Raw genomic sequence first — 22713 nt, 5'->3', positions numbered from 1 at the left:
TCACACACACTCACGTAATCTGCCTCTCACACTCTCTCACACACACGCTCACGTAATCTGCCTCTCACACTCTCTCTCACACACACGCTCAGTAACACATAATCTGCCTCTCACTCTCACACACGCGCTCAGTAACACATAATCTGCCTCTCACACTCTCACACACACACGCTCAGTAACACAATCTGCCTCACTCTCTCACTCACACACACGCACACTCACGTAATCTGCCTCTCACACTCTCTCTCACACACACGCTCAGTAACACATAATCTGCCTCTCACACTCTCACAAACACGCTCAGTAACACATAATCTGCCTCTCACTCTCTCACTCACACACACGCACACTCACGTAATCTGCCTCTCACACACACGCTCAGTGACACATAATCTGCCTCTCACACTCTCTCACACACACACGCTCATAACACATAATCTGCCTCACTCTCTCACACACACACGCACACTCACGTAATCTGCCTCTCACACTCTCTCTCACACACGCGCTCTGTAACACACAATCTGCCTCTCACACTCTCTCACACACACACGCTCAGTAACACATAATCTGCCTCTCACACTCTCACTTACACACACGCACACACTCAGTAACACATAATCGGCCTCTCACACTCTCTCACACACACACACGCTCAGTAACACACAATCGGCCTCACACACACACTCGCTCAGTAACACACAATCGGCCTCACACACACACACGCTCAGTATCACAAAATCGGCCTCTCACACTCTCTCTCACACACACACACTCAGTAACACATAATCGGCCTCTCACACACACACACGCTCAGTAACACATAATCGGCCTCTCACACACACACACGCTCAGTAACACATAATCTGCCTCTCACACTCTCTCTCACACACACGCTCAGTAACACATAATCTGCCTCTCACACTCTCTCTCACACACACACGCTCAGTAACACATAATCGGCCTCTCACACACACACACGCTCAGTAACACATAATCGGCCTCTCACACACACACACGCTCAGTAACACATAATCTGCCTCTCACACTCTCTCTCACACACACACGCTCAGTAACACATAATCGGCCTCTCACACACACACACACTCAGTAACACATAATCGGCCTCTCACACTCTCTCACACACGCTCAGTAACACATAATCTGCCTCTCACACTCTCTCTCACACACACACAGTCAGTAACACATAATCGGCCTCTCACACACACACACGCTCAGTAACACATAATCGGCCTCTCACACACACACACGCTCAGTAACACATAATCGGCCTCTCACACTCTCTCTCACACACACACACGCTCAGTAACACATAATCGGCCTCTCACACACACACACGCTCAGTAACACATAATCGGCCTCTCACACACACACACGCTCAGTAACACATAATCGGCCTCTCACACTCTCTCTCACACACACACACGCTCAGTAACACATAATCGGCCTCTCACACACACACGCTCAGTAACACATAATCGGCCTCTCACACTCTCTCACACACACACACACGCTCAGTAACACATAATCGGCCTCTCACACTCTCTCTCACACACACACACGCTCAGTAACACATAATCGGCCTCTCACACTCTCTCTCACACACACACACGCTCAGTAACACATAATCGGCCTCTCACACTCTCTCACACACACACACGCTCAGTAACACATAATCGGCCTCTCACACTCTCTCACACACACACACGCTCAGTAACACATAATCGGCCTCTCACACTCTCTCACACACACACACGCTCAGTAACACATAATCGGCCTCTCACACTCTCTCTCACACACACACACGCTCAGTAACACATAATCGGCCTCTCACACACACACGCTCAGTAACACATAATCGGCCTCTCACACACAGAGCCGAAGGTCAGGATCGAATCCAGGTCTCCGAGTTGGAGCGGGCAGCAATTCCCACAGCACCACTGGGCTTTCCATGCTTGACCTTCATTCCTGCAACTGGGAAAATCCAAACTCTGAGATCTGCAGCAACACACAAACCGCTGGAGGAACTCAGTGAGTCAGGCAGCTTCAATGCAGGGAAGTGGACAGATGACGATTTGAACTCAGAATATCTGTATCCAACCTCTTCTCCATCCTAGTCCTGTTAGTAACCTCTTTACCTTCAGACAGAGAGGACAGGTGTGGGGCTATGACTTCTCTGGGGCTGTACTTTGACCCCTAAACCCAAACTAGGAGCAGACAGTGCTGTTCCCCACCAACCCCCGGTCAGCCCATCTCAGCACGTCCTCACCTTTTGTGTTCTGCAAGATGCGGTCCAACAGGACTGGGTACTTGGTAATCCTCTGGGTGACAAGGAGGATGCATTCCTGGACACCATGTCTCCGTAACACCGAGCAGCGAGTCATCCTCTGCAGAGACATGGAGAGGGAACAGATATGGGTTATACCCTCCCGGGGTCAGACACAGAGTGAAACTCCCTCCACACTGTCCCATCACACACTCCCGGGGTCAGATACAAAGGGAAACTCCCTCCACACTGTCCCATCACACACTCCCGGGGTCAGACACAGAGTGAAACTCCCTCCACACCGTCCCATCACACACTCCCGGGGTCAGACACAGAGTGAAACTCCCTCCACACCGTCCCATCACACACTCCCGGGGTCAGACACAGAGTGAAGCTCCCTCCACACCTTCCCATCACACACTCCCGGGGTCAGACACAGAGTGAAACTCCCTCCACATCGTCCCATCACACACTCCCCGGGTTAGACACAGAGTGAAGCTCCCTCCACACCGTCCCATCACACACTCCTGGGGTCAGACACAGAGTGAAACTCCCTCCACACCATCCCATCACCCACTCCCGGGGTCAGACACAGAGTGAAACTCCCTCCACACCGTCCCATCACCCACTCCCGGGGTCAGACACAGAGTGAAACTCCCTCCACACCGTCCCATCACACACTCCCGGGGACAGACACAGAGTGAAGCTCCCTCCACACCTTCCCATCACACACTCCCGGGGTCAGACACAGAGTGAAACTCCCTCCACATCGTCCCATCACACACTCCCGGGGTCAGACACAGAGTGAAACTCCCTCCACACCGTCCCATCACCCACTCCCGGGGTCAGACACAGAGTGAAACTCCCTCCACACCGTCCCATCACACACTCCCGGGGTCAGACACAGAGTGAAGCTCCCTCCACACCTTCCCATCACACACTCCCGGGGTCAGACACAGAGTGAAACTCCCTCCACATCGTCCCATCACACACTCCCCGGGTTAGACACAGAGTGAAGCTCCCTCCACACCGTCCCATCACACACTCCTGGGGTCAGACACAGAGTGAAACTCCCTCCACACCATCCCATCACCCACTCCCGGGGTCAGACACAGAGTGAAACTCCCTCCACACCGTCCCATCACCCACTCCCGGGGTCAGACACAGAGTGAAACTCCCTCCACACCGTCCCATCACACACTCCCGGGGACAGACACAGAGTGAAGCTCCCTCCACACCTTCCCATCACAGACTCCCGGGGTCAGACACAGAGTGAAACTCCCTCCACATCGTCCCATCACACACTCCCGGGGTCAGACACAGAGTGAAGCTCCCTCCACACCGTCCCATCACACACTCCCGGGGTCAGACACAGAGTGAAATTCCCTCCACACTGTCCATTCACACAAGCCCGGGGTCAGACACAGAGTGAAACTCCCTCCACACCGTCCCATCACCCACTCCCGGGGTCAGACACAGAGTGAAACTCCCTCCACACCATCCCATCACACACTCCTGGGGTCAGACACAGAGTGAAGCTCCCTCCACACCGTCCCATCACACACTCCCGGGGTCAGACACAGAGTGAAACTCCCTCCACATCGTCGCATCACACACTCCCGGGGTCAGACACAGAGTGAAGCTCCCTCCACACCGTCCCATCACACACTCCCGGGGTCAGACAGAGTGAAACTCCCTCCACACTGTCCATTCACACAAGCCCGGGGTCAGACACAGAGTGAAACTCCCTCCACACCGTCCCATCACCCACTCCCGGGGTCAGACACAGAGTGAAACTCCCTCCACACCGTCCCATCACACACTCCCGGGGACAGACACAGAGTGAAGCTCCCTCCACACCTTCCCATCACACACTCCCGGGGTCAGACACAGAGTGAAACTCCCTCCACATCGTCCCATCACACACTCCCGGGGTCAGACACAGAGTGAAGCTCCCTCCACACCGTCCCATCACACACTCCCGGGGTCAGACACAGAGTGAAATTCCCTCCACACTGTCCATTCACACAAGCCCGGGGTCAGACACAGAGTGAAACTCCCTCCACACCGTCCCATCACCCACTCCCGGGGTCAGACACAGAGTGAAACTCCCTCCACACCATCCCATCACACACTCCCGGGGTCAGACACAGAGTGAAGCTCCCTCCACACCGTCCCATCACACACTCCCGGGGTCAGACACAGAGTGAAACTCCCTCCACATCGTCGCATCACACACTCCCGGGGTCAGACACAGAGTGAAGCTCCCTCCACACCGTCCCATCACACACTCCCGGGGTCAGATACAAAGGGAAACTCCCTCCACACTGTCCCATCACACACTCCCGGGGTCAGACACAGAGTGAAACTCCCTCCACACCGTCCCATCACACACTCCAGGGGTCAGACACAGAGTGAAACTCCCTCCACACCGTCCCATCACACACAGAGTGAAACTCCCTCCACACCGCCCCATCACACACTCCCGGGGTCAGATACAAAGGGAAACTCCCTCCACAATGTCCCATCACACACTCCCGGGGTCAGACACAGAGTGAAACTCCCTCCACACCGTCCCATCACACACTCCCGGGGTCAGATACAAAAGGAAACTCCCTCCACACCGTCCCAACACACACTCCCGGGGTCAGACACAGAGTGAAACTCCCTCCACACCGTCCCATCACACACTCCCAGGGTCAGACACAGAGTGAAACTCCCTCCACACCGTCCCATCGCACACAGAGTGAAACTCCCTCCACACCGTCCCATCACACACTCCCGGGGTCAGATACAAAGGGAAACTCCCTCCACAATGTCCCATCACACACTCCCGGGGTCAGATACAAAAAGAAACTCCCTCCACACCGTCCCATCGCACACAGAGTGAAACTCCCTCCACACCGTCCCATCGCACACAGAGTGAAACTCCCTCCACACCGTCCCATCACACACTCCTGGGGTCAGACACAGAGTGAAACTCCCTCCTCACCATCCCATCACACACTCCCGGGGTCAGACACAGAGTGAAACTCCCTCTACACCGTCCCATCACACACTCCCGGGTCAGACACATTGTGAAACTCCCTCTACACCGTCCCATCACACACTCCCAGGGTCAGACACAGAGTGAAACTCCCTCCACACCGTCCCATCACACACTGTCCAATCACACACTCCCGGGGTCAGACACAGAGTGAAACTCCCTCTACACCGTCCAATCACACACTCCCGGGTCAGACACATTGTGAAACTCCCTCTACACCGTCCCAACACACACTCCCGGGGTCAGACACAGAGTGAAACTCTCTCTACACCTTCCCATCCACACTCCCGGGGTCAGACACAGAGTGAAGCTCCCTCTACACTATCCCATCACACACTCCCGGGGTCAGGCACAGAGTGAAGCTCCCTCTACACCATATATGTCAAACTCAAGGCCCGCGGGCCAAATCCGGCCCGCGGTGGAATTATCTTTGGCCCGCGAGATAATATCTAATTACTATTAAAGCTGGCCCCAGTAATCAAAGCGCCTATGGCGTATGATATGGCTAATGCTGAGTTTATTCAGGTACCAGGTTTTCAGGGTTTTTAGTGTTTATTCGGCAGTCTTCTTCATAAGAAACGGAATTTGTAAAGTGAAACACTTTGTAGTTATAGCAGAGACTGAGACACATGAGAGCAGGCTGAAAAAATGGAGGCAACGAAAGCTGCGTTCGCTCGCGTCCGACTGATGCGGCCCGCATGAAGCTGCATTTTGCTCAATTCGGCCCGTGACCTAAAATGAGTTTGACACCCCTGCTCTACACTGTCCCATCACACAGTCCCGGGGTCAGACACAGAGTGAAACTCCCTCCACACTGTCCCATCACACACTGCCGACTGTGAAGGATTACTCATTCCCACTGTCACGAGGTGAAGTGCTGTTGGTCGCGGACAACCCCTGCTTGCAGCCCCGAGACAGCTTAGGATCCACTCACCCGCACAAACTGCTGGAAGCGCTTGTCCCGAGTGTACAGCTCCTTGTACAGTTTCACGGCCTTGGTATGTCGGCTGCAGAAATCGGCGTAGGCTCTCTTCATCAGCTCTGCGTTCTTCCCCGAGAACTGCAGCAGCAAGAGTAGCAGTAAGGGAAGCAGCCAGCGAGGGTCCATATCAATGAGAGAGTGCGCACAGTGGGGGAGAGCAGCCAGCGAGGGTCCATATCAATGAGAGAGTGCGCACAGTGGGGGAGGGCAGCCAGCGAGGGTCCATATCAATGAGAGAGTGCGCACAGTGGGGGAGGGCAGCCAGCGAGGGTCCATATCAATGAGAGAGTGCGCACAGTGGGGGAGAGCAGCCAGCGAGGGTCCATATCAATGAGAGAGTGCGCACAGTGGGGGAGGGCAGCCAGCGAGGGTCCATATCAATGAGAGAGTGCGCACAGTGGGGGAGGGCAGCCAGCGAGGGTCCATATCAATGAGAGAGTGCGCACAGTGGGGGAGAGCAGCCAGTGAGGGTCCATATCAATGAGAGAGTGCGCACAGTGGGGGAGAGCAGCCAGTGAGGGTCCATATCAATGAGAGAGTGCGCACAGTGGGGGAGGGCAGCCAGCGAGGGTCCATATCAATGAGAGAGTGCGCACAGTGGGGGAGAGCAGCGAGTGAGGGTCCATATCAATGAGAGAGTGCGCACAGTGGGGGAGAGCAGCCAGTGAGGGTCCATATCAATGAGAGAGTGCGCACAGTGGGGGAGAGCAGCCAGCGAGGGTCCATATCAATGAGAGAGTGCGCACAGTGGGGGAGGGCAGCCAGCGAGGGTCCATATCAATGAGAGAGTGCGCACAGTGGGGGAGAGCAGCCAGTGAGGGTCCATATCAATGAGAGAGTGCGCACAGTGGGGGAGAGCAGCCAGCGAGGGTCCATATCAATGAGAGAGTGCGCACAGTGGGGGAGGGCAGCCAGCGAGGGTCCATATCAATGAGAGAGTGCGCACAGTGGGGGAGAGCAGCCAGCGAGGGTCCATATCAATGAGAGAGTGCGCACAGTGGGGGAGAGCAGCCAGTGAGGGTCCATATCAATGAGAGAGTGCGCACAGTGGGGGAGGGCAGCCAGCGAGGGTCCATATCAATGAGAGAGTGCGCACAGTGGGGGAGAGCAGCCAGCGAGGGTCCATATCAATGAGAGAGTGCGCACAGTGGGGGAGGGCAGCCAGCGAGGGTCCATATCAATGAGAGAGTGCGCACAGTGGGGGAGGGCAGCCAGCGAGGGTCCATATCAATGAGAGAGTGCGCACGGTGGGGGAGAGCAGCCAGTGAGGGTCCATATCAATGAGAGAGTGCGCACAGTGGGGGAGAGCAGCCAGCGAGGGTCCATATCAATGAGAGAGTGCGCACAGTGGGGGAGAGCAGCCAGCGAGGGTCCATATCAATGAGAGAGTGCGCACAGTGGGGGAGGGCAGCCAGCGAGGGTCCATATCAATGAGAGAGTGCGCACAGTGGGGGAGAGCAGCCAGCGAGGGTCCATATCAATGAGAGTGCGCACAGTGGGGGAGAGCAGCCAGCGAGGGTCCATATCAATGAGAGAGTGCGCACAGTGGGGGAGAGCAGCCAGCGAGGGTCCATATCAATGAGAGAGTGCGCACAGTGGGGGAGGGCAGCCAGCGAGGGTCCATATCAATGAGAGAGTGCGCACAGTGGGGGAGAGCAGCCAGCGAGGGTCCATATCAATGTGAGAGTGCGCACAGTGGGGGAGAGCAGCCAGTGAGGGTCCATATCAATGAGAGAGTGCGCACAGTGGGGGAGGGCAGCCAGTGAGGGTCCATATCAATGAGAGTGCGCACAGTGGGGGAGAGCAGCCAGCGAGGGTCCATATCAATGAGAGTGCGCACGGTGGGGGAGGGCAGCCAGTGAGGGTCCATATCAATGAGAGAGTGCGCACAGTGGGGGAGAGCAGCCAGCGAGGGTCCATATCAATGAGAGTGCGCACAGTGGGGGAGAGCAGCCAGTGAGGGTCCATATCAATGAGAGAGTGCGCACAGTGGGGGAGAGCAGCCAGTGAGGGTCCATATCAATGAGAGTGCGCACAGTGGGGGAGAGCAGCCAGTGAGGGTCCATATCAATGAGAGAGTGCGCACAGTGGGGGAGGGCAGCCAGCGAGGGTCCATATCAATGAGAGAGTGCGCACAGTGGGGGAGAGCAGCCAGTGAGGGTCCATATCAATGAGAGAGTGCGCACAGTGGGGGAGAGCAGCCAGCGAGGGTCCATATCAATGAGAGTGCGCACAGTGGGGGAGAGCAGCCAGTGAGGGTCCATATCAATGAGAGAGTGCGCACAGTGGGGGAGGGCAGCCAGCGAGGGTCCATATCAATGAGAGAGTGCGCACAGTGGGGGAGAGCAGCCAGTGAGGGTCCATATCAATGAGAGAGTGCGCACAGTGGGGGAGAGCAGCCAGTGAGGGTCCATATCAATGAGAGACTGCACACAGTGGGGGAGAGCAGCCAGTGAGGGTCGATATCAATGAGAGAGTGCGCACAGTGGGGGAGAGCAGCCAGCGAGGGTCCATATCAATGAGAGAGTGCGCACAGTGGGGGAGAGCAGCCAGCGAGGGTCCATATCAATGAGAGAGTGCGCACAGTGGGGGAGAGCAGCCAGCGAGGGGTCCATATCAATGAGAGAGTGCGCACAGTGGGGGAGAGCAGCCAGCGAGGGGTCCATATCAATGAGAGAGTGCGCACAGTGGGGGAGAGCAGCCAGTGAGGGTCCATATCAATGAGAGAGTGCGCACAGTGGGGGAGAGCAGCCAGTGAGGGTCCATATCAATGAGAGAGTGCGCACAGTGGGGGAGAGCAGCCAGCGAGGGTCCATATCAATGAGAGTGCGCACAGTGGGGGAGAGCAGCCAGCGAGGGGTCCATATCAATGAGAGAGTGCGCACAGTGGGGGAGAGCAGCCAGCGAGGGTCCATATCAATGAGAGAGTGCGCACAGTGGGGGAGGGCAGCCAGCGAGGGTCCATATCAATGAGAGACTGCGCACGGTGGGGGAGGGCAGCCAGCGAGGGTCCATATCAATGAGAGAGTGCGCACGGTGGGGGAGAGCAGCCAGCGAGGGTCTATATCAATGAGAGAGTGCGCACAGTGGGGGAGAGCAGCCAGCGAGGGTCTATATCAATGAGAGAGTGCGCACAGTGGGGGAGAGCAGCCAGCGAGGGTCCATATCAATGAGAGACTGCGCACAGTGGGGGAGAGCAGCCAGCGAGGGTCCATATCAATGAGAGAGTGCGCACAGTGGGGGAGAGCAGCCAGCGAGGGTCCATATCAATGAGAGAGTGCGCACAGTGGGGGAGAGCAGCCAGTGAGGGTCCATATCAATGAGAGAGTGCGCACAGTGGGGGAGAGCAGCCAGTGAGGGTCCATATCAATGAGAGAGTGCGCACAGTGGGGGAGAGCAGCCAGTGAGGGTCCATATCAATGAGAGAGTGCGCACAGTGGGGGAGAGCAGCCAGCGAGGGTCCATATCAATGAGAGTGCGCACAGTGGGGGAGGGCAGCCAGCGAGGGTCCATATCAATGAGAGTGCGCACAGTGGGGGAGAGCAGCCAGTGAGGGTCCATATCAATGAGAGAGTGCGCACAGTGGGGGAGAGCAGCCAGCGAGGGTCCATATCAATGAGAGTGCGCACAGTGGGGGAGGGCAGCCAGTGAGGGTCCATATCAATGAGAGAGTGCGCACAGTGGGGGAGAGCAGCCAGTGAGGGTCCATATCAATGAGAGAGTGCGCACAGTGGGGGAGGGCAGCCAGCGAGGGTCCATATCAATGAGAGAGTGCGCACAGTGGGGGAGAGCAGCCAGCGAGGGTCCATATCAATGAGAGTGCGCACAGTGGGGGAGAGCAGCCAGTGAGGGTCCATATCAATGAGAGAGTGCGCACAGTGGGGGAGAGCAGCCAGCGAGGGTCCATATCAATGAGAGTGCGCACAGTGGGGGAGGGCAGCCAGTGAGGGTCCATATCAATGAGAGAGTGCGCACAGTGGGGGAGAGCAGCCAGCGAGGGTCCATATCAATGAGAGAGTGCGCACAGTGGGGGAGAGCAGCCAGCGAGGGTCCATATCAATGAGAGAGTGCGCACAGTGGGGGAGAGCAGCCAGCGAGGGTCCATATCAATGAGAGTGCGCACAGTGGGGGAGGGCAGCCAGCGAGGGTCCATATCAATGAGAGTGCGCACAGTGGGGGAGAGCAGCCAGCGAGGGTCCATATCAATGAGAGAGTGCGCACAGTGGGGGAGAGCAGCCAGCGAGGGTCCATATCAATGAGAGAGTGCGCACAGTGGGGGAGAGCAGCCAGCGAGGGTCCATATCAATGAGAGAGTGCGCACAGTGGGGGAGAGCAGCCAGCGAGGGTCCATATCAATGAGAGTGCGCACAGTGGGGGAGGGCAGCCAGCGAGGGTCCATATCAATGAGAGTGCGCACAGTGGGGGAGAGCAGCCAGCGAGGGTCCATATCAATGAGAGACTGCACACAGTGGGGGAGAGCAGCCAGTGAGGGTCCATATCAATGAGAGTGCGCACAGTGGGGGAGAGCAGCCAGCGAGGGTCCATATCAATGAGAGAGTGCGCACAGTGGGGGAGAGCAGCCAGCGAGGGTCCATATCAATGAGAGAGTGCGCACAGTGGGGGAGAGCAGCCAGTGAGGGTCCATATCAATGAGAGAGTGCGCACAGTGGGGGAGAGCAGCCAGTGAGGGTCGATATCAATGAGAGTGCGCACAGTGGGGGAGAGCAGCCAGTGAGGGTCCATATCAATGAGAGAGTGCGCACAGTGGGGGAGAGCAGCCAGTGAGGGTCCATATCAATGAGAGTGCGCACAGTGGGGGAGGGCAGCCAGTGAGGGTCCATATCAATGAGAGTGCGCACAGTGGGGGAGAGCAGCCAGCGAGGGTCCATATCAATGAGAGAGTGCGCACAGTGGGGGAGAGCAGCCAGCGAGGGGTCCATATCAATGAGAGAGTGCGCACAGTGGGGGAGAGCAGCCAGCGAGGGGTCCATATCAATGAGAGAGTGCGCACAGTGGGGGAGAGCAGCCAGTGAGGGTCCATATCAATGAGAGAGTGCGCACAGTGGGGGAGAGCAGCCAGTGAGGGTCCATATCAATGAGAGAGTGCGCACAGTGGGGGAGAGCAGCCAGCGAGGGTCCATATCAATGAGAGTGCGCACAGTGGGGGAGAGCAGCCAGCGAGGGGTCCATATCAATGAGAGAGTGCGCACAGTGGGGGAGAGCAGCCAGCGAGGGTCCATATCAATGAGAGAGTGCGCACGGTGGGGGAGGGCAGCCAGCGAGGGTCCATATCAATGAGAGACTGCGCACGGTGGGGGAGGGCAGCCAGCGAGGGTCCATATCAATGAGAGAGTGCGCACGGTGGGGGAGAGCAGCCAGCGAGGGTCTATATCAATGAGAGAGTGCGCACAGTGGGGGAGAGCAGCCAGCGAGGGTCTATATCAATGAGAGAGTGCGCACAGTGGGGGAGAGCAGCCAGCGAGGGTCCATATCAATGAGAGACTGCGCACAGTGGGGGAGAGCAGCCAGCGAGGGTCCATATCAATGAGAGAGTGCGCACAGTGGGGGAGAGCAGCCAGCGAGGGTCCATATCAATGAGAGAGTGCGCACAGTGGGGGAGAGCAGCCAGTGAGGGTCCATATCAATGAGAGAGTGCGCACAGTGGGGGAGAGCAGCCAGTGAGGGTCCATATCAATGAGAGAGTGCGCACAGTGGGGGAGAGCAGCCAGTGAGGGTCCATATCAATGAGAGAGTGCGCACAGTGGGGGAGAGCAGCCAGCGAGGGTCCATATCAATGAGAGTGCGCACAGTGGGGGAGGGCAGCCAGCGAGGGTCCATATCAATGAGAGTGCGCACAGTGGGGGAGAGCAGCCAGTGAGGGTCCATATCAATGAGAGAGTGCGCACAGTGGGGGAGAGCAGCCAGCGAGGGTCCATATCAATGAGAGAGTGCGCACAGTGGGGGAGAGCAGCCAGTGAGGGTCCATATCAATGAGAGTGCGCACAGTGGGGGAGAGCAGCCAGCGAGGGTCCATATCAATGAGAGAGTGCGCACAGTGGGGGAGAGCAGCCAGTGAGGGTCCATATCAATGAGAGAGTGCGCACAGTGGGGGAGGGCAGCCAGTGAGGGTCCATATCAATGAGAGAGTGCGCACAGTGGGGGAGAGCAGCCAGTGAGGGTCCATATCAATGAGAGAGTGCGCACAGTGGGGGAGGGCAGCCAGCGAGGGTCCATATCAATGAGAGAGTGCGCACAGTGGGGGAGAGCAGCCAGCGAGGGTCCATATCAATGAGAGTGCGCACAGTGGGGGAGAGCAGCCAGTGAGGGTCCATATCAATGAGAGAGTGCGCACAGTGGGGGAGAGCAGCCAGCGAGGGTCCATATCAATGAGAGTGCGCACAGTGGGGGAGGGCAGCCAGTGAGGGTCCATATCAATGAGAGAGTGCGCACAGTGGGGGAGAGCAGCCAGCGAGGGTCCATATCAATGAGAGAGTGCGCACAGTGGGGGAGAGCAGCCAGCGAGGGTCCATATCAATGAGAGAGTGCGCACAGTGGGGGAGAGCAGCCAGCGAGGGTCCATATCAATGAGAGTGCGCACAGTGGGGGAGGGCAGCCAGCGAGGGTCCATATCAATGAGAGTGCGCACAGTGGGGGAGAGCAGCCAGCGAGGGTCCATATCAATGAGAGAGTGCGCACAGTGGGGGAGAGCAGCCAGCGAGGGTCCATATCAATGAGAGAGTGCGCACAGTGGGGGAGAGCAGCCAGCGAGGGTCCATATCAATGAGAGAGTGCGCACAGTGGGGGAGAGCAGCCAGCGAGGGTCCATATCAATGAGAGTGCGCACAGTGGGGGAGGGCAGCCAGCGAGGGTCCATATCAATGAGAGTGCGCACAGTGGGGGAGAGCAGCCAGCGAGGGTCCATATCAATGAGAGACTGCACACAGTGGGGGAGAGCAGCCAGTGAGGGTCCATATCAATGAGAGTGCGCACAGTGGGGGAGAGCAGCCAGCGAGGGTCCATATCAATGAGAGAGTGCGCACAGTGGGGGAGAGCAGCCAGCGAGGGTCCATATCAATGAGAGAGTGCGCACAGTGGGGGAGAGCAGCCAGTGAGGGTCCATATCAATGAGAGAGTGCGCACAGTGGGGGAGAGCAGCCAGTGAGGGTCGATATCAATGAGAGTGCGCACAGTGGGGGAGAGCAGCCAGTGAGGGTCCATATCAATGAGAGAGTGCGCACAGTGGGGGAGAGCAGCCAGTGAGGGTCCATATCAATGAGAGTGCGCACAGTGGGGGAGGGCAGCCAGTGAGGGTCCATATCAATGAGAGTGCGCACAGTGGGGGAGAGCAGCCAGTGAGGGTCCATATCAATGAGAGTGCGCACAGTGGGGGAGAGCAGCCAGTGAGGGTCCATATCAATGAGAGAGTGCGCACAGTGGGGGAGAGCAGCCAGTGAGGGTCCATATCAATGAGAGTGCGCACAGTGGGGGAGAGCAGCCAGCGAGGGTCCATATCAATGAGAGAGTGCGCACAGTGGGGGAGAGCAGCCAGTGAGGGTCCATATCAATGAGAGAGTGCGCACAGTGGGGGAGAGCAGCCAGTGAGGGTCCATATCAATGAGAGAGTGCGCACAGTGGGGGAGAGCAGCCAGTGAGGGTCCATATCAATGAGAGAGTGCGCACAGTGGGGGAGAGCAGCCAGTGAGGGTCCATATCAATGAGAGTGCGCACAGTGGGGGAGAGCAGCCAGCGAGGGTCCATATCAATGAGAGTGCGCACAGTGGGGGAGAGCAGCCAGCGAGGGTCCATATCAATGAGAGAGTGCGCACAGTGGGGGAGAGCAGCCAGTGAGGGTCCATATCAATGAGAGAGTGCGCACAGTGGGGGAGGGCAGCCAGTGAGGGTCCATATCAATGAGAGTGCGCACAGTGGGGGAGAGCAGCCAGCGAGGGTCCATATCAATGAGAGAGTGCGCACAGTGGGGGAGAGCAGCCAGCGAGGGTCCATATCAATGAGAGAGTGCGCACAGTGGGGGAGAGCAGCCAGCGAGGGTCCATATCAATGAGAGAGTGCGCACAGTGGGGGAGAGCAGCCAGTGAGGGTCCATATCAATGAGAGAGTGCGCACAGTGGGGGAGGGCAGCCAGTGAGGGTCCATATCAATGAGAGTGCGCACAGTGGGGGAGAGCAGCCAGCGAGGGTCCATATCAATGAGAGAGTGCGCACAGTGGGGGAGAGCAGCCAGTGAGGGTCGATATCAATGAGAGTGCGCACAGTGGGGGAGAGCAGCCAGTGAGGGTCCATATCAATGAGAGAGTGCGCACAGTGGGGGAGAGCAGCCAGTGAGGGTCCATATCAATGAGAGTGCGCACAGTGGGGGAGAGCAGCCAGCGAGGGTCCATATCAATGAGAGAGTGCGCACAGTGGGGGAGAGCAGCCAGCGAGGGTCCATATCAATGAGAGAGTGCGCACAGTGGGGGAGAGCAGCCAGCGAGGGTCCATATCAATGAGAGTGCGCACAGTGGGGGAGAGCAGCCAGCGAGGGTCCATATCAATGAGAGTGCGCACAGTGGGGGAGAGCAGCCAGCGAGGGGTCCATATCAATGAGAGTGCGCACAGTGGGGGAGAGCAGCCAGCGAGGGTCCATATCAATGAGAGAGTGCGCACAATGGGGGAGGGCAGCCAGCGAGGGTCCATATCAATGAGAGTGCGCACAGTGGGGGAGAGCAGCCAGTGAGGGTCCATATCAATGAGAGACTGCACACAGTGGGGGAGAGCAGCCAGTGAGGGTCGATATCAATGAGAGTGCGCACAGTGGGGGAGAGCAGCCAGTGAGGGTCCATATCAATGTGAGAGTGCGCACAGTGGGGGAGAGCAGCCAGTGAGGGTCCATATCAATGAGAGTGCGCACAGTGGGGGAGGGCAGCCAGCGAGGGTCCATATCAATGAGAGAGTGCGCACAGTGGGGGAGAGCAGCCAGCGAGGGTCCATATCAATGAGAGAGTGCGCACAGTGGGGGAGAGCAGCCAGCGAGGGTCCATATCAATGAGAGAGTGCGCACAGTGGGGGAGAGCAGCCAGCGAGGGTCCATATCAATGAGAGAGTGCGCACAGTGGGGGAGAGCAGCCAGCGAGGGTCCATATCAATGAGAGAGTGCGCACAGTGGGGGAGAGCAGCCAGCGAGGGTCCATATCAATGAGAGAGTGCGCACAGTGGGGGAGAGCAGCCAGCGAGGGTCCATATCAATGAGAGAGTTCGCACAGTGGGGGAGAGCAGCCAGCGAGGGTCCATATCAATGTGAGAGTGCGCACAGTGGGGGAGAGCAGCCAGTGAGGGTCCATATCAATGAGAGAGTGCGCACAGTGGGGGAGAGCAGCCAGCGAGGGTCCATATCAATGAGAGAGTGCGCACAGTGGGGGAGAGCAGCCAGCGAGGGTCCATATCAATGAGAGAGTGCGCACAGTGGGGGAGAGCAGCCAGTGAGGGTCCATATCAATGAGAGTGCGCACAGTGGGGGAGGGCAGCCAGTGAGGGTCCATATCAATGAGAGAGTGCGCACAATGGGGGAGAGCAGCCAGTGAGGGTCCATATCAATGAGAGTGCGCACAGTGGGGGAGGGCAGCCAGTGAGGGTCCATATCAATGAGAGTGAGCACAGTGGGGGAGGGCAGCCAGTGAGGGTCCATATCAATGAGAGTGCGCACAGTGGGGGAGGGCAGCCAGTGAGGGTCCATATCAATGAGAGAGTGCGCACAGTGGGGGAGAGCAGCCAGTGAGGGTCCATATCAATGAGAGTGCGCACAGTGGGGGAGGGCAGCCAGTGAGGGTCCATATCAATGAGAGTGCGCACAGTGGGGGAGAGCAGCCAGTGAGGGTCCATATCAATGAGAGTGCGCACAGTGGGGGAGAGCAGCCAGTGAGGGTCCATATCAATGAGAGAGTGCGCACAGTGGGGGAGAGCAGCCAGCGAGGGTCCATATCAATGAGAGAGTGCGCACAGTGGGGGAGAGCAGCCAGCGAGGGTCCATATCAATGAGAGAGTGCGCACAGTGGGGGAGAGCAGCCAGTGAGGGTCCATATCAATGAGAGAGTGCGCACAGTGGGGGAGAGCAGCCAGTGAGGGTCCATATCAATGAGAGAGTGCGCACAGTGGGGGAGAGCAGCCAGTGAGGGTCCATATCAATGAGAGTGCGCACAGTGGGGGAGAGCAGCCAGCGAGGGTCCATATCAATGAGAGTGCGCACAGTGGGGGAGAGCAGCCAGCGAGGGTCCATATCAATGAGAGAGTGCGCACAGTGGGGGAGAGCAGCCAGTGAGGGTCCATATCAATGAGAGAGTGCGCACAGTGGGGGAGGGCAGCCAGTGAGGGTCCATATCAATGAGAGTGCGCACAGTGGGGGAGAGCAGCCAGCGAGGGTCCATATCAATGAGAGAGTGCGCACAGTGGGGGAGAGCAGCCAGCGAGGGTCCATATCAATGAGAGAGTGCGCACAGTGGGGGAGAGCAGCCAGCGAGGGTCCATATCAATGAGAGAGTGCGCACAGTGGGGGAGAGCAGCCAGTGAGGGTCCATATCAATGAGAGAGTGCGCACAGTGGGGGAGGGCAGCCAGTGAGGGTCCATATCAATGAGAGTGCGCACAGTGGGGGAGAGCAGCCAGCGAGGGTCCATATCAATGAGAGAGTGCGCACAGTGGGGGAGAGCAGCCAGTGAGGGTCGATATCAATGAGAGTGCGCACAGTGGGGGAGAGCAGCCAGTGAGGGTCCATATCAATGAGAGAGTGCGCACAGTGGGGGAGAGCAGCCAGTGAGGGTCCATATCAATGAGAGTGCGCACAGTGGGGGAGAGCAGCCAGCGAGGGTCCATATCAATGAGAGAGTGCGCACAGTGGGGGAGAGCAGCCAGCGAGGGTCCATATCAATGAGAGAGTGCGCACAGTGGGGGAGAGCAGCCAGCGAGGGTCCATATCAATGAGAGTGCGCACAGTGGGGGAGAGCAGCCAGCGAGGGTCCATATCAATGAGAGTGCGCACAGTGGGGGAGAGCAGCCAGCGAGGGGTCCATATCAATGAGAGTGCGCACAGTGGGGGAGAGCAGCCAGCGAGGGTCCATATCAATGAGAGAGTGCGCACAATGGGGGAGGGCAGCCAGCGAGGGTCCATATCAATGAGAGTGCGCACAGTGGGGGAGAGCAGCCAGTGAGGGTCCATATCAATGAGAGACTGCACACAGTGGGGGAGAGCAGCCAGTGAGGGTCGATATCAATGAGAGTGCGCACAGTGGGGGAGAGCAGCCAGTGAGGGTCCATATCAATGTGAGAGTGCGCACAGTGGGGGAGAGCAGCCAGTGAGGGTCCATATCAATGAGAGTGCGCACAGTGGGGGAGGGCAGCCAGCGAGGGTCCATATCAATGAGAGAGTGCGCACAGTGGGGGAGAGCAGCCAGCGAGGGTCCATATCAATGAGAGAGTGCGCACAGTGGGGGAGAGCAGCCAGCGAGGGTCCATATCAATGAGAGAGTGCGCACAGTGGGGGAGAGCAGCCAGCGAGGGTCCATATCAATGAGAGAGTGCGCACAGTGGGGGAGAGCAGCCAGCGAGGGTCCATATCAATGAGAGAGTGCGCACAGTGGGGGAGAGCAGCCAGCGAGGGTCCATATCAATGAGAGAGTGCGCACAGTGGGGGAGAGCAGCCAGCGAGGGTCCATATCAATGAGAGAGTTCGCACAGTGGGGGAGAGCAGCCAGCGAGGGTCCATATCAATGTGAGAGTGCGCACAGTGGGGGAGAGCAGCCAGTGAGGGTCCATATCAATGAGAGAGTGCGCACAGTGGGGGAGAGCAGCCAGCGAGGGTCCATATCAATGAGAGAGTGCGCACAGTGGGGGAGAGCAGCCAGCGAGGGTCCATATCAATGAGAGAGTGCGCACAGTGGGGGAGAGCAGCCAGCGAGGGTCCATATCAATGAGAGAGTGCGCACGGTGGGGGAGGGCAGCCAGTGAGGGTCCATATCAATGAGAGAGTGCGCACAGTGGGGGAGAGCAGCCAGCGAGGGTCCATATCAATGAGAGAGTGCGCACAGTGGGGGAGAGCAGCCAGTGAGGGTCCATATCAATGAGAGTGCGCACAGTGGGGGAGGGCAGCCAGCGAGGGTCCATATCAATGAGAGAGTGCGCACGGTGGGGGAGAGCAGCCAGCGAGGGTCCATATCAATGAGAGAGTGCGCACAGTGGGGGAGAGCAGCCAGCGAGGGTCCATATCAATGAGAGAGTGCGCACGGTGGGGGAGAGCAGCCAGCGAGGGTCCATATCAATGAGAGAGTGCGCACAGTGGGGGAGAGCAGCCAGTGAGGGTCCATATCAATGAGAGAGTGCGCACAGTGGGGGAGAGCAGCCAGCGAGGGTCCATATCAATGAGAGAGTGCGCACAGTGGGGGAGAGCAGCCAGCGAGGGTCCATATCAATGAGAGAGTGCGCACAGTGGGGGAGAGCAGCCAGCGAGGGTCCATATCAATGAGAGTGCGCACAGTGGGGGAGAGCAGCCAGCGAGGGTCCATATCAATGAGAGAGTGCGCACAGTGGGGGAGGGCAGCCAGCGAGGGTCCATATCAATGAGAGTGCGCACAGTGGGGGAGAGCAGCCAGCGAGGGTCCATATCAATGAGAGTGCGCACAGTAGGGGAGGGCAGCCAGTGAGGGTCCATGTCAATGAGAGAGTGCGCACAGTGGGGGAGGGCAGCCAGCGAGGGTCCATATCAATGAGAGTGCGCACAGTGGGGGAGAGCAGCCAGCGAGGGTCCATATCAATGAGAGTGCGCACAGTAGGGGAGGGCAGCCAGCGAGGGTCCATGTCAATGAGAGAGTGCGCACAGTGGGGGAGAGCAGCCAGCGAGGGTCCATATCAATGAGAGAGTGCGCACAGTGGGGGAGAGCAGCCAGCGAGGGTCCATATCAATGAGAGTGCGCACAGTGGGGGAGAGCAGCCAGCGAGGGTCCATGTCAATGAGAGAGTGCGCACAATGGGGGAGAGCAGCCAGTGAGGGTCCATATCAATGAGAGAGTGCGCACAGTGGGGGAGGGCAGCCAGTGAGGGTCCATATCAATGAGAGAGTGCGCACAGTGGGGGAGGGCAGCCAGTGAGGGTCCATATCAATGAGAGAGTGCGCACAGTGGGGGAGAGCAGCCAGTGAGGGTCCATATCAATGAGAGTGCGCACAGTGGGGGAGGGCAGCCAGTGAGGGTCCATATCAATGAGAGTGCGCACAGTGGGGGAGGGCAGCCAGTGAGGGTCCATATCAATGAGAGAGTGCGCACAATGGGGGAGAGCAGCCAGTGAGGGTCCATATCAATGAGAGTGCGCACAGTGGGGGAGGGCAGCCAGTGAGGGTCCATATCAATGAGAGTGCGCACAGTGGGGGAGGGCAGCCAGTGAGGGTCCATATCAATGAGAGTGCGCACAGTGGGGGAGGGCAGCCAGTGAGGGTCCATATCAATGAGAGAGTGCGCACAATGGGGGAGAGCAGCCAGTGAGGGTCCATATCAATGAGAGTGCGCACAGTGGGGGAGAGCAGCCAGCGAGGGTCCATATCAATGAGAGAGTGCGCACAGTGGGGGAGGGCAGCCAGTGAGGGTCCATATCAATGAGAGTGCGCACAGTGGGGGAGAGCAGCCAGCGAGGGTCCATATCAATGAGAGAGTGCGCACAGTGGGGGAGAGCAGCCAGTGAGGGTCCGTATCAATGAGAGAGTGCGCACAGTGGGGGAGAGCAGCCAGCGAGGGTCCATATCAATGAGAGAGTGCGCACAGTGGGGGAGAGCAGCCAGTGAGGGTCCGTATCAATGTGAGAGTGCGCACAGTGGGGGAGAGCAGCCAGTGAGGGTCCGTATCAATGAGAGAGTGCGCACAGTGGGGGAGAGCAGCCAGTGAGGGTCCGTATCAATGAGAGAGTGCGCACAGTGGGGGAGAGCAGCCAGCGAGGGTCCATATCAATGAGAGAGTGCGCACAGTGGGTGAGAGCAGTCAGTGAGGGTCCATATCAATGAGAGAGTGCGCACAGTGGGGGAGAGCAGCCAGTGAGGGTCCGTATCAATGAGAGAGTGCGCACAGTGGGGGAGAGCAGCCAGCGAGGGTCCATATCAATGAGAGAGTGCGCACAGTGGGGGAGAGCAGTCAGTGAGGGTCCATATCAATGTGAGAGTGCGCACAGTGGGGGAGGGCAGCCAGTGAGGGTCCATATCAATGAGAGAGTGCGCACAGTGGGGGAGGGCAGCCAGTGAGGGTCCATGTCAATGAGAGAGTGCGCACAATGGGGGAGGGCAGCCAGTGAGGGTCCATATCAATGAGAGTGCGCACAGTGGGGGAGGGCAGCCAGTGAGGGTCCATATCAATGAGAGTGCGCACAGTGGGGGAGGGCAGCCAGTGAGGGTCCATATCAATGAGAGAGTGCGCACAGTGGGGGAGAGCAGTCAGCGAGGGTCCATATCAATGAGAGAGTGCGCACAGTGGGGGAGAGCAGCCAGCGAGGGTCCATATCAATGAGAGAGTGCGCACAGTGGGGGAGAGAAGCCAGTGAGGGTCCATATCAATGAGAGTGCGCACAGTGGGGGAGGGCAGCCAGCGAGGGTCCATATCAATGAGAGAGTGCGCACAGTGGGGGAGAGCAGCCAGTGAGGGTCCATATCAATGAGAGAGTGCGCACAGTGGGGGAGAGCAGCCAGTGAGGGTCCATATCAATGAGAGTGCGCACAGTGGGGGAGAGCAGCCAGCGAGGGTCCATATCAATGAGAGTGCGCACAGTGGGGGAGAGCAGCCAGCGAGGGTCCATATCAATGAGAGAGTGCGCACAGTGGGGGAGAGCAGCCAGTGAGGGTCCATATCAATGAGAGAGTGCGCACAGTGGGGGAGAGCAGCCAGCGAGGGTCCATATCAATGAGAGAGTGCGCACAGTGGGGGAGAGCAGCCAGCGAGGGTCCATATCAATGAGAGAGTGCGCACAGTGGGGGAGAGCAGCCAGCGAGGGTCCATATCAATGAGAGAGTGCGCACAGTGGGGGAGAGCAGCCAGTGAGGGTCCATATCAATGAGAGAGTGCGCACAGTGGGGGAGAGCAGCCAGTGAGGGTCCATATCAATGTGAGAGTGCGCACAGTGGGGGAGAGCAGCCAGTGAGGGTCCATGTCAATGAGAGAGTGCGCACAGTGGGGGAGAGCAGCCAGTGTGGGTCCATATCAATGAGAGAGTGCGCACAGTGGGGGAGAGCAGCCAGTGAGGGTCCATATCAATGAGAGAGTGCGCACAGTGGGGGAGAGCAGCCAGTGAGGGTCCATATCAATGAGAGTGCGCACAGTGGGGGAGAGCAGCCAGCGAGGGTCCATATCAATGAGAGAGTGCGCACAGTGGGGGAGGGCAGCCAGCGAGGGTCCATATCAATGAGAGAGTGCGCACAGTGGGGGAGAGCAGCCAGTGAGGGTCCATATCAATGAGAGAGTGCGCACAGTGGGGGAGAGCAGCCAGCGAGGGTCCATATCAATGAGAGAGTGCGCACAGTGGGGGAGGGCAGCCAGCGAGGGTCCATATCAATGAGAGAGTGCGCACAGTGGGGGAGAGCAGCCAGCGAGGGTCCATATCAATGAGAGAGTGCGCACAGTGGGGGAGAGCAGCCAGTGAGGGTCCATATCAATGAGAGTGCGCACAGTGGGGGAGAGCAGCCAGTGAGGGTCCATATCAATGAGAGAGTGCGCACAGTGGGGGAGAGCAGCCAGTGAGGGTCCATATCAATGAGAGTGCGCACAGTGGGGGAGAGCAGCCAGTGAGGGTCCATATCAATGAGAGAGTGCGCACAGTGGGGGAGAGCAGCCAGCGAGGGTCCATATCAATGAGAGAGTGCGCACAGTGGGGGAGAGCAGCCAGTGAGGGTCCATATCAATGAGAGTGCGCACAGTGGGGGAGAGCAGCCAGTGAGGGTCCATATCAATGAGAGAGTGCGCACAGTGGGGGAGAGCAGCCAGTGAGGGTCCATATCAATGAGAGAGTGCGCACAGTGGGGGAGAGCAGCCAGTGAGGGTCCATATCAATGAGAGTGCGCACAGTGGGGGAGAGCAGCCAGTGAGGGTCCATATCAATGAGAGAGTGCGCACAGTGGGGGAGAGCAGCCAGTGAGGGTCCATATCAATGAGAGAGTGCGCACAGTGGGGGAGAGCAGCCAGTGAGGGTCCATATCAATGAGAGAGTGCGCACAGTGGGGGAGAGCAGCCAGCGAGGGTCCATATCAATGAGAGAGTGCGCACAGTGGGGGAGAGCAGCCAGCGAGGGTCCATATCAATGAGAGAGTGCGCACAGTGGGGGAGAGCAGCCAGCGAGGGTCCATATCAATGAGAGAGTGCGCACAGTGGGGGAGAGCAGCCAGTGAGGGT

The 22713-nt window shown here is 58.1% G+C and overlaps 1 protein-coding gene across 4 annotated transcripts in view; it reads right to left on the bottom strand.

The window, feature by feature from the left end:
• The window catches only part of LOC140735804 (rho guanine nucleotide exchange factor 2-like), a 182525-nt gene that overhangs the window by 35380 nt on the left and 124432 nt on the right, over nucleotides 1–22713 (bottom strand). For all 4 annotated transcript variants that reach the window (XM_073061288.1, XM_073061286.1, XM_073061287.1 and 1 more), the window contains 2 exons: nucleotides 6268–6393; nucleotides 2291–2408 (listed from right to left, as the gene is read on the bottom strand). In XM_073061288.1, coding sequence (XP_072917389.1) covers nucleotides 2291–2408; nucleotides 6268–6393 — 244 coding nt within the window. The remainder of the gene's footprint in view (nucleotides 1–2290; nucleotides 2409–6267; nucleotides 6394–22713) is intronic.

The sequence above is a fragment of the Hemitrygon akajei genome, chromosome 11 (assembly GCF_048418815.1).
Source record: "Hemitrygon akajei chromosome 11, sHemAka1.3, whole genome shotgun sequence".
In the NCBI taxonomy this organism is placed as follows: Eukaryota; Metazoa; Chordata; class Chondrichthyes; order Myliobatiformes; family Dasyatidae; genus Hemitrygon; species Hemitrygon akajei.
The sequence above is the reverse complement of the archived record's forward strand: the minus strand, read 5'-3'. Positions and strand labels throughout refer to the sequence as shown.